Source organism: Python bivittatus, unplaced genomic scaffold, assembly GCF_059951505.1.
Source record: "Python bivittatus isolate LINGU-HERP-01145 unplaced genomic scaffold, Pbiv_v1 ctg000330_np1212, whole genome shotgun sequence".
In the NCBI taxonomy this organism is placed as follows: domain Eukaryota; kingdom Metazoa; phylum Chordata; class Lepidosauria; order Squamata; family Pythonidae; genus Python; species Python bivittatus.
The window spans coordinates 15,175,947-15,193,344 of record NW_028277058.1 but is presented as its reverse complement, the minus strand read 5'-3'; the positions used below and the strand labels follow the sequence as shown (position 1 = coordinate 15,193,344).

Genomic DNA, 17,398 nt, shown 5'->3' with positions numbered 1-17,398 from the left:
TTATTACACTCTAGGTTTACTTAAAATTTCTCTAACATCATACCCAAAATATTGCTATCAACAATTAAAATCTTCCTAAGCAAACACTACATAGAAAAGTACTGTTTTCACTGTTCTTTTAAAGGATAATTAGGGAGTGACCAACCTAACTTGGGGGGTGGGGAGAGAAAGGTAAGCTGTATGAGAGAGCTGCCACAGCAAAGGCTGTTTTCTGAGTTCCTGTCCTGTTGAATGAGTATGATCTAATACTGAGCCATGTAGAAGTCTTTTGCTCCCTATGCAGCCTATGATACTTTCCTAAATACAGTCAGAATATAGTTTGAAAATGCAGAGGAGAGGAGGCATTGTTCCCCTCCTGGCCCCAGAAAAAAGCATTTCCATCACTGGAACATCACTGGATATGCCTTGAGCTCCTGGAGGACAGGTAAGATATCAATCTAAAAAATAAATATATTTCACTCTGTACCTCATGTATTCAGATTTCATGATCCACCTTGCTGAAAGTCCTAAAAGACAAATTACAACATTGTTTAATACATGTATTAAACAAGAATATCATTTTTTAAAAAGTTGAAATGTTAGAATATCTCAGTTTTATATTTTGGAAAAGGGAACTGATTCATTCATTTTTATTAAGATTTCTATAAAAACAGTACAATCTTTCTGCACTGTATTACCATTTTATTTAGGAGTTAGTGGAACTATCTTGATACAGTTCCTTTAAAGAGATATTATAGCTCAATATAGTGAAATCATCTTGAAACCCATTATAATTCTCAGAAATTAGGAGACAGGCAATTCATTGTGATGCCATTTAGTTATCCCATTAAACAAGTATTGTGGCAACTGATGTAGCAGTTAGTTAACACTACTGGGTTATCTAAAGGTCGACCGGGTTCACATAATATACTAAGAATAAAATTTGTTTTTGGCTTAGCAATGACATGCAGATCTATCAATTAGCACATTACCAGTTATCTGAAGTGGTTATGGTTTGCTAAAGCAAACCATAGTTTTAAAAATCCTGGCTTAGAATTGCATGAATGCAGAAATGACATATACATTCCTTTAAACAAGGAGAGCTTTTTAAAACATTGTAAGCAAGAGTAAGTAAGAAAGAATGTTTATTTCAGGATCTAAGGAATTTTATTATTAGAAACCAGTATATTTTAAATGATTAGTTGATGCAGTAAGTATTGAGAATTCTAAACGGTCACTAATGTCTGAAGCATGCTGCTGTATCAAGAAAAGTTGAATTTAACTGAGTCCATTTAGTGGGAATGTGTTACTTTTTCTTAAGAAACACCATTTCCTTTTAAATAATTGAACATTTCTTCCAAATAGATCAGAGGAAAGGACTTGCTTCATTAAATTGAATTATACACAAGCTACCAGAATAGCAGTTTGTAAGATTTTACAAAAATATTCTTGTGACATTTGTAGCTAACAAGGGAAGGGAGAAGAGGTTTTTTTTCCTCCAGTAGCTCATAAATTTAGTGGTGAATCACTTATTTTTTAAATGATCATAAATGAATGAGGAAACAAAAATATAATGTAAGAAGAAAAAAGAGTATCTTGGTGTAGAAAATACTGTCTTTCAAAACCTCATTCTGATGGTTAACATCAGACCATACTGTTCTTTACCAGTTGTGGAGAATATTGATTTTTATAACTTATATCTGATTTTATTCTAAAATAAACCCACAATGTTCTTATGAAAGTACAGTTATTATAATTCATTAATTAAACAAATAGCAAAAGGTTAAATTCTGTCCTTTGGCATATATTTCACGATGAAGACTTCATGCTATCTTTATACAGGATTCCTTTTTGTTTGCTGAAACTGCCAACCTCAACAGCAATGCTTTTGGCAACTGCCAGTTCACTCACTCCCAAAGCCACTCAGCATATAGTGGAGTTCATCAGAGATATGTACATTTGTGAAGGCTTTTAAAAGAGGACAAAGCTTTCAATGGAATAAAAACATGGGGAAAGCTGTTTTATGATTCTATAATTAGCTCTTTGGCTAATTGCTCAGCGTGCCAGTCATATGAAATGATGCAATTCTGGCTTTACTGGAAATAGGATAATTGGTTTCTTTTTAAAGAGTACACCTTCAGCCAGATTTAAATACGTTTCTGAAACAAAGCTATTTTGTGGCATGTCCCCAGTTATCATTTGATCCTTGTATTCTAACAACACACAGTTTCTCTTTATTAAAGAAACATCCATATTACACATAGATGCTTAACAACTTTGTGCAATAGGGCCAGGATCAACATCTTACAGACAGATGTTGCTTGTAAACAAGTAGTCATCCTCTCCTTTAAAGCTTACTGTAACACAATGCTAAAAAGAGATAGCATCTTTCCACTTGTCAGTTCTTGTAAAGTCAAGGAAGCCAGTTTATGTAGCCACCCCTCCTCCCAATGATTAAAGGTTCTCAAGCAAATTAGTAACTCAGAATAAATAATGCAAGATATGTGGCTTATTGTAGAATACAAAACAGCCATCCAGAGATGTTAGCGGAATGGGCTGAACTGTACTGTATTTTACTGTACTGTATTTTCTAAGTCAACATCATCATAATGGTTAACTGTTAAATTTTTATCTTCCAGGTACTCTTATACGTCGACAGAAGAGCATCTTGATAAAAATAACTTTCTGAGCAGTTCGTATTATACGAGGCACCTGTTCAGAACATAAAAATGCCACATTCTTATGAAAATAGACTATATAGAGGGGAAGCCCTAACTCAAGAATACAGCACGTTTGGTATATATGCAGGCGATCTAAGCTCAATCCTTGCCATCTACCGTGTCAGCTGGGAAGAAAAAATAATCCTCCTGAAAGTCTAGAGCTGCTGCCAATCAGGTTGAGAATACTAGATCAAAACCAACCCACTCTGAACATAGATATGTAGCATCGCAAGTTTTCTCCTAATTTTAATTCAGATCAATCGGCTTCCAAGTAACTGCACGGGGGGCTGACAGCCGAGCTTTCGCTTTATACGGTGTATCTTGCGGATAAAGGCAATCATCGCAGATTGAATAGAACGAGCGCCTCTGCCATTATCGCTTTAAACTTGGCTTCCCTAAGCCCGCATTGAACGCCTCTCACAGGGTACCTTTATCTCTTGCTCAACGCTCCCCGCCGCCGCGACGGGCCCTCGGCCGCCCTCGTGGCTCCACCCAACCCGCCCGCCCGCCAGCCAGCCACAACCCCCGACGATCCCCACCCACCGCCGCTGCCTCCAAACCGCCCCGGGCGCTCGGCTCCTCCTCGCTTAGGCCGAGCCACCGAGCTGGCGCCGCCTTCCTCCTACGCGGAGGGCTCTTCCACTCCACCTCCAACTCCAGCCTCAGGGACCGAAGTGGCGTCGTCGTCGTCCTTGCCGCGTCGGTCGCCTTTCCCGAGGCTCTCAAAGCGGCCGAGGACGCGTCCTCGCGCCCGGGCGGAGCTCCCGCTGCCGGCCGCCGCTAGGGCTGGCGCTCCCCGGCGAGGCCCCGGCTGCAACGGGCGGCCGGGGCCGCGGGAGAATGCGGCGGCTGGCGCGGGTGGCGTTGTTGTGCCTGGGCTGCGGTTTGTGCTCGCTGCTCTACGCGTTCAGCCAACTGGCTCTGTCGCTGGAGCAGGAGGCGCCCCGGCGCCGGGGGGACTCCGCCTTTCCAGTCCGGAGGCAGCTGAGTGGCGGCGACGCGGGCTGGGGAGCCGTGGCGGGAAGCGCAGGCCGCGACGAGCGACAGCGGCGGTCGCAGCCGGAGAGGTATATGGCTCGGCTCTTGTGCTCGTGGAGGGAAGAGAGGGTCTCTTCCCCTAACAGGCCTTTTCCTTCTTCGTAAAAGGGGGGAACGTTTTTCCTCTTTCGTAGGCGGGCGGCTGGATGGGTACGTAAGAAAGGGAGGGGAGCTGACAAGATGGTCCCTGCCTAAGAGGTGCTACTAACAGGTCCTAGGCAGAGAGGTCCTAAGGTGCTCATCGACCCCTTCACGAAGTTTCAGATTGTTCATCGACCCCCAAACGTCTATTATATGAAAATAGTTTAATAAATAGTACTACGAATAGTAATATTAACAATAATATCGAACCCTTGGATTCTCCCATCGACCCTTGGGGTCGATATTGACCACTTTGGGGAACCCTGTCCTAAGGTGAGCATTTGGCAGGGGTCGTGCTTAACTGGGTGGCATCATAACACTCTCACAACCTTTTTTTTTTTTTTTTTTTACCGTTTTTCCTTTCCCCCTTAATATTTCTGTGCTGCCAAACACAATAAAAAGAGGGTTTTTTCTGCATTCTCACTGCCATGAAACACCTTGGGATTCCCCTGAGTGGGGAAATAACAAAGTTCATTGTTCCATTTTGGCTACATCAGGATTTGCATAAGGATCAATGAAAAATTGAGATAGGGTGTAGGTGACAAGCCTTGGACAGCAAGTGTTCTATACATTTCTGTGCATACTTGGCAGATCAGCATGTACAGAACTGTAGCTTTACTCTTGGAAAACCTTCAGACACCTGTTCTTATATTCTCTCCCATATAATGAAATAACAGTTCTTCAGGTGATATTAAATGCCTTAAAACTTAAATATTGTTTTTTTGAAAATTATTTAGGGTGATTTGAAAAGCTAGGTAGGGATCAGATGGATGGGTGACCATCAGGAAATATAAATGGGAAGTTGAAAAAGCATGCTGGAAGAGGGCAATGGCAAATTAGCTTAGAAAACTACTTAGATTTGAAGGAGACTGTATTTTTAATGGGATTTTTTTTAATGCTATGAAATATCTATTTTATTTTGGTTTTGGACAAGCTTCACAAATGATAAGTTGTGAGCTGAGTTTGTGAATTGCAGTTCTTATCTTATTGCAGTATCTTATTGATATTCCATATTTAAAATAAATTTCTTATAATTATAATTTAGGAATTTTTGCAGGAAGGGACTTGGCACCAGTTTCAGTAATTTCCTGAATCCTTTCATTTAAACCAGGGCAGCAGAGTAGGATTGTGCAAATAATTCAACAAGGCCATTTGCTTTGGATCAACTCCTTGAAGTAGCCACAGCCACTTGAACATTTGGTTGGGCTGCTTTGAGGTACCCTCAAGGTCTTCTGGGCATGTGTATGTCGGGATGCACACAGTGATATGGACAGCCCTAATATACATCCTGTGGCCACAAGACCACATGCATACTCTTCCAATTTGCTGTTAAATTGTAGTTTTTAATATGACTGAGAGAACATTATTACAGTGATATAATCATACTCTGTTCAAATAAAATACATGTTACCTCATTCCTCCTTCAGTGTGACTACTGTCACATTATACAGACCACATACAGTCTTGTCTGAAAACAGTTATGCCCCCTGATTTAGTCAGTGAGAAAAACTGCAGCCTTCCAAATTAAAGTCATAATGTAGAGAAAATGGTTTCTTTAACATTACAAATTATCCCACTATCCCTTCTCCTGTGTACCTTTAAAATAATGCAAATATGCTGGTCTGTGACTGAAATAAAGCGTTGTTGTTGTAAAATGCAAAATGACTTTTGTTCATAATGTAAGATGACCAATATGTAACAGTTGGGGTCAGACAATATATTTTCAAATGTGTGCCTCTTTTTCCCCAACACCATCTCTACCTTTCACACATACTGAACAAAAATACAGCCAGGCTATTAATTGTGAATTAATGCTTGTTTTTTTGTTCTGTTAAAGTTACATGGCAGTCTAAGACAAGGTATATTCATAGCCTTTTTTGTATGCTATGACTTTGTCTCTAAAAAATTCCTCCATTAATTTGGTTTCCTGTGCTGAGCAGGTGCTGAATTCAAAGGCCTAAATACCCTTCCTCTTGGCTATAATTCATTATACCTGAATTCACTCACAACTTCTAGGCCCATCTTTTTGTCTGGTTTATTTATTTATAAATATATAGTCAAAGACCAAATTTAACTAGGATATATTTATGACATTCACATGACATAATAACGGTTTATTTAAATTTAACAAATTAGTACCTCTATGATCTAGAAGTATGATTTTAGATGGTACAATGCAAAACTAGAGCCTCCAACTTGTACCTGTGCAACCTGGAGTTCGGAATCATTCAAAACAGTTATAATGATACAATACTGTATTTGTAGCCTGCACCCCCATCACAGATGCCAACTGGAATAATTACTTAACTCCTTGAATTTCAAGAAGTACAAACAAGTTCTCATCACTTAATAGGACAGGGAACAAGCCGAATTGAAGAAACACAGAAAATCAGGTGGACAGAACCTAGCGTAGTGTGTAGGCTATTAAAACATACATGGAATAAAGGACAGCATAATATATGGAAAATAAAATACTGGTTCACATAAATGTAAGTAGAACTGTAATAATTTGGTAAACAAGTGGACATTCTTGGAAGTAATCTTATTCACTTTTATTATTGAATGCATTTAATGCTGCTTTTCAACCACTAACCTTTTTATACAATCAGCAAAGAAAGACAATAAAACTAGGGCTACCAGATCTGGACTGCAAATATCTGGATAACTAGCTAGAGTTAGATTTTTTAAAAATCTTTCTTGCAATTTAATCATGGTCTGAATTCTTACAGTCAAGGTCTGATAGCCCTTAAAAAGACTAGTGATTACCTGACATGAAAGTTAAACATAACCGCCCCCCCCCCCGCCACCAAGCCAGTATAATATATATTTTCCACATTTGGTCCAAATTTAATCTGGCAGTTGTATTTTCAGTTGAATAAAACGGTCCTGTGTAAAAATGGCAGACAGCAGTGGGTGTATTAAAAAAAAAATGTGGCCAGATAATCTCAATCCAAAATATGTATCAGGCACATTAGAGTTTACTTCACAAGTGCCTTATGTCACGGAAGCAAATTAAGCCTCAGCAGGATTTTAGGAATACCTGCAATGAAACAACTTGGCATCTTCATCTGAATGTTTCTGCAAAGGTGGTTTTCTGGTGGATATATATTCCACAGATAATATATGAATCAGGCCTAAACATAAATAAAATAAAAATAAGAGCAGAGAAAATTTCCATAAATGGTTGAGAGGGTGACCTACTGTTTGCTTGTTTCCTTTTTTCACTATTATCACATTTGAATCTAGTATTAAGATTTAGTTTTCCACTAAAAAGGTTGGAGAAATATTATTTTTATTATATTTGTGACATGGTTTTTTGACATCTGTAAAAAAAAACGGTTGCTGATACAAAAATAAAAATAGAGCAGGATTGGCATGAATGACATTTAGTTTAATTGAAAATTTCTGCCTTAATTTGTACATATTGTAATACCTTCCTTTCACATATAGGACTTAATTATGGGAGATAGTGCTACCAGAATGCAGTTGCTACCCTGATTTTTCCACCCTGATTGTGCCAAGACAGAAAAACAAAAATGCATCATTTTACAAAAAAATTGCTAAAGCACAGTAAATAAAGTAGTTCCAGTATACTAAAGGAAAAGAGTCATCCTAATTATGTTAACTAATCAAGACATAATAAATGTCAATTAAACATAGTGAGTCTTAGTTTTTGCTAGCCCCATCTCTAGTATGTTGGAAATGGGAATAGTGAAGATCCAGATACAATAACACATTCAAATACAGTACTCATCTTTCTTTTATTTCTTATTCCTTGCTTACAACATCCCAGGATCCCCAAATTAACAAAACAATTTGTCCTGCCTAGTAATAGAAGTGATTATTGGTATTGTCTGCCATTTAACCACATAATATTTGAAGGAGGATTTGTGTAGCATTTGTCCGGTGCTTCTAGCAGTTAAGAATGCATTGATAATTATAATACCCCTGTAATTCCAGGTGGAGTAGGAGAGAATGAAGGAGAAAGACTTGCTTAAGGCTGTTGCCAGGTTGTTTGAACCAAGAGCTTCCTTAATCACCTCTATTAGCCACTCTGCTACATCAGTATGTTTTTAAGTGTATTTGCCAAAAGTGCTCATAGTATTATGCCCAAGCCAGTTAATTTATGTAATATATTTTATGTATAGGATTGTACTATTAGTATTTACAGTTTTATCTGACATTGTCAATCAGTGCATTGTTAGATCTTCCACAGATTGTATTCTGCAGCATCATTGTCAATGGTAGAACTGAATATAGAAAAATATGATTATGAACTTGTCCTGATTAACAACATGCAGACCTATCAGTATTCATTCTCTCCCTCTCCGTCTCCCTCTCCTCCCTCTCCCTCTTTCTTTTTCTAATGATGAAACTAGTAACTCAGAGGAATTCTCTGAGCCATCCATGGCTATGACAGTCATTAAAAAAAAGCCACTGCAGGCATTCCAGAATCTTTTGAGAGTTTGATTAGTATGCTGCTACAGAAAGCTTTACAAAATATGCATATGTGTATAATTATATGGTATTAGTACAGTAATTTTATGAACTTCATATTAATATTTCCCCAACTAACAATTTTCTTTGTCACTACAAGTTTGTCAGAACAAGTTTTTTTCTTGCTTTTTGCCTGGATAAAAGAATAAAAACTTTGGAATCTTAGTATATATAATGCTATTCTGGTAATATTGTATATAACATACAGTTAATTCAAAAACATTAAATAAATTAGAATATTAATCAAAATTTATTCACTTTCACTTCTGAAGTGGAGAAAATCACCTAGATGCTATTGAAAAATTAATATATCTTGAGTCCCTTGGAGCTGATTAGTTTTCTCTGATGCCTCCCAGATGGATTAGAGTATAAATCCCAGAACATAAATGTCCATGGAGGGAGGGGAATCGGGGGGAATGACAAAAACAATATTGCAATACAAACCCTACCCCTTTTGTACATAGTCATGCTGTCTACAAAAGGGATAGAGCTTACAATGTGATGTAATTTTCATCATTTGGAGAATTTCATGACAGATGTCTTCTGTTAATAATATTAGTACTCTTCTGTTTCCTTTTCCCCACCTCTGTGGCTGAGGGTTATGAAGAGTGTGTGCGTGCTTTTGAGTCAATGTTGACTCCTGGTGACTGCCTGGACTAGTCCCTGCAGGTTTTTTGGCAAGATTTCAGAAGTGGTTTGCCATTGCCTGCTTGCTAGGGCTGAGAGGGTATGACTAGCCCAGGGTCACCCAGCTGGCTCTGTGTCTAAGGCAGGACTGTAAGTCATGGTCTCCCAGTTTCTTGCCCAGTGCCTTAACTAGTATACCAAACTGGCTCTTGTGGCTTATAAAGAGGGCTGGGTAATGACATTTTGCATGAGATTCACTCAGAAAAATAATATAGTACTTTGGTATTGATACTTCTGTTTCCTACTTGCTGCAATGGTACTGAAGGAAAACAGGATAGATTGGTGAACTTTTCCCTAAATAGTTGGAAAGCAGCACAATTTGGGCAAATGGTAAAATTTCTGTAAATGCAAGAGTTTAAACTTGTCCATCAACTACTCTGAATTCAGGATATGGAAGACATGGTTTTTCTAGTTTTTACAGATTAGTTCCATTTAATATTGACAAGGAATTCAGGTGACTAAATGCAGTTTATCAGCTAGTTGACAGACTAGCCCATTGCCTGCTAATGACACTTTGAACAAAATTTCAGTGGCAGACTATTAAACTTCACGGAAGTCTAAAATGTCCAACTAGGATTGAACAGTTTATACCCTGTGTCTGGCTCCTGCAGCATCATATTTGCAGCCCCAGAGAGGAAAGACATACAATTTTGAATCCTTTTTAAAGTTCTGTTTGAGTTAGGGAGGGTTTGAGTGCCCTTGTGGCTACCATAGCATTTTTGTTATGATGTGAACTGCAGGAAAAAAAAAAAAAAAGAACGCTTGTAATACAAATGGGAAATTCTAGATTTGTAAATAAATTTCTCTTTATTTATTTGAAAGGTTATTCACATGTTCAGTCAAACGATTAATTTAGAAGTTCTGTCTCATTTAGTTATAGTTTAGTTTTTGTCCCAACTGGGGTTTACAATAAATATTTCTAAACAGACTTCAAATCTCATACTACAGGTGAACCATTAAATATGTTACTGAGGCTGATGACAGTGAAGCATAACATTATACCGTGATTACAGTTTGTGAAAGAGCAAGAGAGATTTTTGTGGAAGATTTTTCCACAAAATTTTTTTCAGAGGGCTGAAAAAAAGCCCATATCTTGATTACTTGTGTTAAGAAACATACACAATTATTTTTGTACTGGCTGTGGCAGATGTGTAAATGAACTGTGCTGCACTTCGTGATGTTGGATACTTACTGAATATTTGTTATAAAAAGTTCACATTTGAATACTTGTATATGTATACCTATAAAGAATCCATCTGCGGCTTCAGACCTGAAAATATAGAAAGTTAGTAAGGGATTTATTGAATGACATTTTTTTTCCAGCCATTAATTAATTCATACTTTTCCTTCACTGCATTTTGGAAATTAAAATGCCCAGTACTTCAGAGTGACTTTGTATTTTAAGATTGTTGATTGCTTAAATGTAAGATAAGGTTTGATATTGAATTTGTTTACTGAAATATAGTCATGCTCTGCAGATCTCTTTAGCTACTTCTTATTGCTAGATGAAAGCCATGATGCAATGTGATAATTGCTGTTCCAGTTGGTTTAGCAGAAAGGAGTCAATCTGTTACAGGAACATTAACATGAAAGTAGGAAATTTGCCTGAGGTCATTCTGACTCAGCTACTGTACTGCTGTATACAGAACACTGAAAATCCTATTCCTGCCCCAGTACTGCCTTTCCAATTGACTGTTGTAACTCTTATAACTTGTTTGAGCTTTGTAATTAAAATGGGGTGAAATTTTAGTTCTGAATAGTAAAGCTGTCATTTTTAAACTTCATATCTTGATTTTATGAGTTGCTTTATAGATATGATAGCCCATAGATTTGGAAATGACAAAGGGCGGCATGTCTCCAGTTCAAGTGTTGCAGCAGATGCTTTTATTATTAAAGGGAGTATCAGTTTAATATACACTAATTGCTTTATGGCAGACATATCTTTATTTGATTAAAGGGTTGCTTTGGGCAAATGAAGCTTGGTTTCTACATATGAGTATAACTATATAGTGGGAGGAACAAAAACTTCCTTTTAAATTTATCAGCACTATTTCTTGTGGAGTGTGCAATTCTGGCATTAACTATTTAGTGGAAGCACAGCTGTTTTGCATCACAGAAATTGCCATGTAAAATGAACTATATGCAGCTGCTTTCTGCTTACATAGGGATGAATTTTAAAATTCTCCCTGTGAAATACTGTGAGAATTTAAATTATATTTTCAGTGCCTGGGTTCCTACTGCATTTTCTATGAACTGCAGTTTGACACTGTGTCTGGTCTATTGCAACTGCATTTCTAAATATTTAAAGTGCATTTCAGAAGTGAAGATAGTAACCAGCTGTAGAAAGCCTGTATTTCCTGATGGATTACATTAGTAAGGATCAACTTCACTGAGGTTAATGCATATTACCAGTTCCTACTGAACTTTTTTTTATGTCTGCATATTCCATGTGATTCACTGTTAGAATACTTTAAAAATATTTTATTAGTATCATATCATGTATTTTTGTATGAAAAACACTAAAAAATTATGTTGATCCTAAGAAAAATAAAACATACTGAGGCAATACTATTTTGTCATTGTGAATTATCCTATCAAATTTATGTAGCATAATTATCATGCGCCTAATTTGTTAACCAAGAATTTACTACATTTAGTATGGATTATATAAAAATATGGTTGTCCCAAAGTAATATTTCAGTCAATTGTGGATGTTATCCTCTATAATAACAGCCACTTTCCACTTTCTCGTGCATCAGTTTCCTGGTGGTCCTCTCCCTCACCCCTTTCCCATAGTCAGTATTTTAACTCTACTTGAGTATTTTATTTTATATTTTCTGAAATACATATTTGTATTTTTATAAAAACTTGGTGTTTTTACAAAAAAAATTTCCCTAAGTACGCCAGCATTTTATTTGTTCGTATAGCAGTTTGAATTTTGAAGAATTTGGGCTGTTTACAATTATAAAAGTATCAGTATAAGTAAGCAATCTCTCTATAATCCATCCAGTTTCATAAAAATGTAATAAAACTTAATCTATAAAAACTCAAGCTGTGATATATCCCATTGACCATTAATCACCAAATACTTATCGTTCTGCAACATGGGGGAAGATGCCAAAAAGCATAGATTCTGAGACCTATCCACTTGACCCCCCATAGATTGGGGACCCTCAGCATCTCCTCTCAGGAAGAATGCACTAAAGTACCTACTCAGTACTTCCATCTTATGTGTAAAAGTGCTTGTTGTTGTTTAGTCGTTAAGTCGTGTCCGACTCTTCGTGACCCCATGAACCATATTGCGCCAGGCCTTCCTGTGCTTCACTGCCTCCCTGAGTTTGCTCAGTTTCATGCTCATTGCTTCAGTGATGCTATCTAACCATCTCATCCTCTGCCGTCCTCTTCTCCTTTTGCCTTCAATCTTTCCCAGCATCAGGGTCTTCTCCAAAGAGATCTCTCTTCGCATTAGGTGACCAAAGTATCTGAGCTTGAGCTTCATTATCAGTCCTTCCAATGAGCAATCAGGGTTGATTTCCTTTAAGATTGACTGGTTTGACCTCCTAGCAGTCCAGGGGACTCTCAAGAGTCTTCTCCAGCACCACAGTTCAAAGGCATCAATTCTTCGTCGCTCAGCCTTCTTTATGGTCCAGCTCTCACAGCCATACATTACTACTGGAAAAACCATAGCTTTGACTATGCGGATCTTTGTCGGCAAGGTGACGTCTTATTTTTAAAATTGAAACATATATCAATTTAACATAGAGAAATACACCCAAGAAGAAACAGATGCTCTTTAGAAATATGTTTAGCTTTTTGCTTCGCAACTTGCAACTTCGTGTCCCTGTGAAATGCAAAATACAGTAATACATATATCTTAAAATACAAATAGTTCTTCATAGAAAAAGGTAGATGTTAGCAAAAATGACCCTAGCTTTATAGTTGTGCAAATAGAATATTGAAAGGAAGTAAATTATTCATAAGCAATAAATAGAAATGGCTCTAAAAATATGGAGAATGTGATTGAACTAATTGTATTGTAAAACACAGTAACACTAAAACTTAAATCCACATTCATTAGAATCTCCTTTAAAAGTTAAGATTTTTTTCATTCATTCATGTATGTCACTGACATTTTTATTATTAATTTTTAGATAGCATCTGCTCTATGCAAATATTTTTAATATAAAAAACAAGTTTAATAGTAAGAAATGATGAATGTAATTAAACTCATATGTCCAATAGTAATGAATTGTGCATACTTATTTAATAAATACTATTGAATTGAATTCTTATAGGATTTGACATTACATTGACACTAGGCCAGTGTTGTCCAAACTTGGCCACTTTAAGATGAGTGGACTTCAACTCCCAGAATTCCCCAGCCAGCCATGCTGGGAGTTGAAGTCCACTCATCTTAAAGTGGCCAAGTTTGGACAACACTGCCCTAGGCTTTTTGGTTAAACTTTTTACTCCTATTAGATTTGTCTTGATACAGTACAGCGAATGCTATACAGCTCAGGAAGTTCTGTCTTCAAAGAGTGAAGTAGATCATTTAGTAATGAGAGGTTTTTTTTAATGAGCAAGTAAAATATTCCACTGCAGTTTCTAATGATAATACATAATATTCATACAGGATTGTTTCTGTCTTACCCTGTTAGGTGTAAGAATATTTCTGTATCTTACTGGAATTCCTATTGGATGCTGCCCTCTGCTGTTTGTGGAAAGAACTGCTTTTGGGAAGCTGCCCATAGGTAGGCCTTGACAGAGTCTTAATTGCTCAATTAGCTAATTTTAGACATGCTAATAAGTACTTCAGTACTTTGATGTACTGGTAGAAAATGCTGAAGCAATTACCAACTGTTTTGGCTTTTTTTCTATCACATTACACTTGACAGACTTTCAGATTATTTTGATTTAATTTATTTTAAAAAGTTTCCCATTTTTAAATTATGCATTTTTTAAAAATAATATATACTTTAAAATATGGATATTAACTGGTTGTTGTAGCAATTACAACCAAATCAGTCTAGGAGAGTGTCCCAAATTTGTGGGGAAGGGGGTGTTTCTATATATGTACAAATTTACTAAGTAAGATTGTATCATACAGCAATAAAGTCTGCCATATATGTTGTAATTATGTGATTTTCTTTTTTTAATTGAAAATTTGCCACTAATGGCTTTGGTCAACTTTTGAGTTGATAAAATGTGCTTTTGAGGGAAAGATAGAATCCATTGTTTTTCTTCCTATGGTAGAGGTCAACAGAAAGAGGTATAATTGAACAGACAAATATTAGCCATGAAAGAGATGGACAGCCCTTTGCTCTCTTTTACCTATCAGTACTTTACACATGTGTCTAGATTTCTACTCTCTGTTCACCTAGAGCTTCTAGATCTAAATTGAAAAAAACTGTCTTTGCTCTCATTTTGTGGTTATCTGGATTTTTGCAGTCCGGATTTGAGAGTCCTGGATCATTGCATGTTCCTTCTCTGCCTACAGAAAAACTCCCAGCAGCTTAAATAGGCTCTTAATGCATTACAGCTGGGATAAGAAAATAAATAGTAGGGTATTTCTCTGTTTTATCCCCAAGTGAGAGAGGACATTTGTCTGGGCTGGTAATGAGGACAAGTAGAGATTTGGTTAATAAGGTGGTATCTGTGAATTTTCTTCCCTCAATTTTGAAAAAAAGAATTATGCAACATGCCATGTTTGGCTTTGAAGCTGTAATTCTCTACATGCTTACATAGAAACGTTTATTAAAAGAAAGTGAGGTGTGCCTGTAGGTAAGTGTTCAAAGAATGTAGCTGTAAATATCAAGAACTTGTTTGAAGCAAAGTTAATAGACAAAATTCAGAACTGTATTTTTCTACAGGATGTCACTACTTTTGGTTAGTAGAATAATAAATATTCATAATTTTGAGAAATATTATAGTAGTATTACTATGGCTCATTGTGATGTTTCCTTATTTTAGGGATATAATGACTGTTAGTTTCAGCATTTGTATTTACGGCCCACTTTGGACATCATATTGAACTATGATTTAGGACAATACTGTATGACTGCTGGTTAATCATACAACATTGGGTGCTTAGTAGTGGAACAGTGATTAATTATGTTGTACATCTTTTATTCTCTTCCTTGCTCTAGTACAGTCATGAAGAATAGATCCAGGAAGTTAATAATAATTAAAACAGCATTAAAAAAACAGCAAAACAGAGAAACAACAACTCACGTATGATTTACAGTCCGGCTAAAATTGTATTTACCAAGAGCAAATCAACACAACCATTGCACAGGCTCAACTACACCTGCAGATCCCCAGGCCTGGTGACAGAATCATGTATTTAAGGAGTTGCAAAAGGATGACAGGGTCAGGGCCAATCTAATCTCTATGGAAGTGATTTTCCAAAGGGTGGACACCACAACAGAAAAGGCTCTTTTCCTGAGCCCCACCAAATGGCACTCCCTAATAAATCGGACCCAGAGAATCCCTCTTCTGCTGGACCTAGTGGGATGAGACATAACTGAGGAACGGCAGCCCCTCAAAAAAACCTGGCCCTATGTCATGAAGGGCTTTATAAGTTACAACCAGCACTGGAAGCATACTGGTAGCCAGTGCAGTTCACAGAGCAAAGGTGTAATGTACACTGATCGAGGAGTGTACCTAACTGCCTGTGCCACTGCATTATGTACCAGCTATAGCTTCTAGATGCCGTTCGAGGGCAGCCCCATGTAAATTGCATTGCAGTAGTCAGTCTGGGAGGTGACCAAGGCATGAGTGGCCATGAGCAGGGCCCCGCAGTTTAGGAAAGGGCACAAAACAAAATTTAGGAAAATTGGTACAAAATAAAAAATTGTGCAAAGGCCCCCCTCCAACCAGGAGGACCCCCAAATTGCACACTGTTTCTGCTTGGGGTAGTGTGACCCCAACCAGAACTAAAGATGGAAATTCCTTGGGAGGAGATGGCTATAATACTCAAAGCCACTCAGTGTTGCTAGGGTTGATTTGAAGCCTGTTGTTCTTCATCCAAACCCCCAACCTCCATTTACCAAGACAGAATCTCCATGGTATCCCTTGTGTGGCCAGGGGTGGAAATGTAAAGCTGGGTATCATCAGCATACTGATGACACCTCACTCCATTCTGGCAGATGACTTCACCCAACAGCTTTATGTAGATGTTAAACAGGAGTGGAGAGATATTTAATGTATTGTAAGACAACTTATTTAATGGAATATTTAATGGAATGTTTAATGGAATATTTAATGGAATAGAATATTTAATGTATTGTAGAACAGCTTGGGAAAACTGAATTAATGAACCTCTTACAGATATTCATTTATCACTATTTTTTACATACTTGTACTGTATTGTAAGGAACTATTTGAGTTCGTGTGAGAAACGCTTTTTATAGTTGTTGCTATAATATGTATGGCAACCCATTGATAAAATTTCCTTCAAAATACAGGAATATTGAAAGCCTGAAATGTTCCTTTTTTAAAACAGAAGCCTTTGCTGTACTTCAGATGTTCTACCTATTTAAGAGATAAACAAAAACACTCAAATATTAGTTAAAACCATATATATAAGATCTGTTCTTGCTACTAGGATTTCCTGTTTGTCCTATCTGTCTATCCATCCATCTCCACCCATATTATGAACCACATCCCTGGGCAGCTCACAAAACAATAAAAACAGTAAAAAGAAGCAGCATTTTATTTTAGCTTTAAAATCAGATTCTAGTAGAGTTGGGCTAGGAGTAACAGCGAAGACAGAAGCAACATGGGTTACACACCTCTTTTATGAGAGTAAGTTAGATCTGATCCTGTTCTTTACTGCTCTTCTTGCATCCTTTTCCTCTAAGGACCCATAATTAAACTCTATTTAAGATTTATTACTGAAATAAAGGGATTTTATTTATTTATTTATTCATTCACTGATTTATTGTTAGCACTTTGGAGACTGCCTGACTCCTGATGACTTTGGGCATTAGATTTACAATTAAAAAGATGAGAGAGCGAGAAAGAGACAGACAGACAGATAGATAAAAAAAAACATAAACCCCATGAAGATGGGCATATGAACAAAGAACTCATCTAACTGGGGCTGTACCACCAGCCTATCCCAAAGCCAGGGAGAATAGCCAGGTCTTCAATAGCTTCCTTAACATCATCAGCTTGGGAATTATCCAGATAACCCAGGAGTTGAACTAATATTTTACTGTAAGACAGGGTGCATTATGATTGACTTGGATCCATTGCTACTGTAAGGCATTCAGATTTTTAAAAGAAAGTGTTAGAACTAATTTTTCTCCCCGTTCTTATATGGTATAAATAGA

General features: G+C 37.1%; 1 protein-coding gene across 3 annotated transcripts in view; it reads left to right on the top strand.

The window, feature by feature from the left end:
• Positions 1 to 3,326: 3,326 nt before the first annotated feature.
• Positions 3,327 to 17,398, top strand: part of GXYLT1 (glucoside xylosyltransferase 1) — a 31,786-nt gene continuing 17,714 nt past the window's right edge. Inside the window, exons 1-2 of one of the 3 annotated variants that reach the window (XM_088141737.1) lie at positions 3,327 to 3,766; positions 13,721 to 13,813. In XM_088141737.1, coding sequence (XP_087997863.1) covers positions 3,540 to 3,766; positions 13,721 to 13,813 — 320 coding nt within the window. In that variant the 5' untranslated portion in view covers positions 3,327 to 3,539. The remainder of the gene's footprint in view (positions 3,767 to 13,720; positions 13,814 to 17,398) is intronic. The other 2 variants (XM_088141738.1, XM_088141736.1) reach the window with 2 other exon arrangements.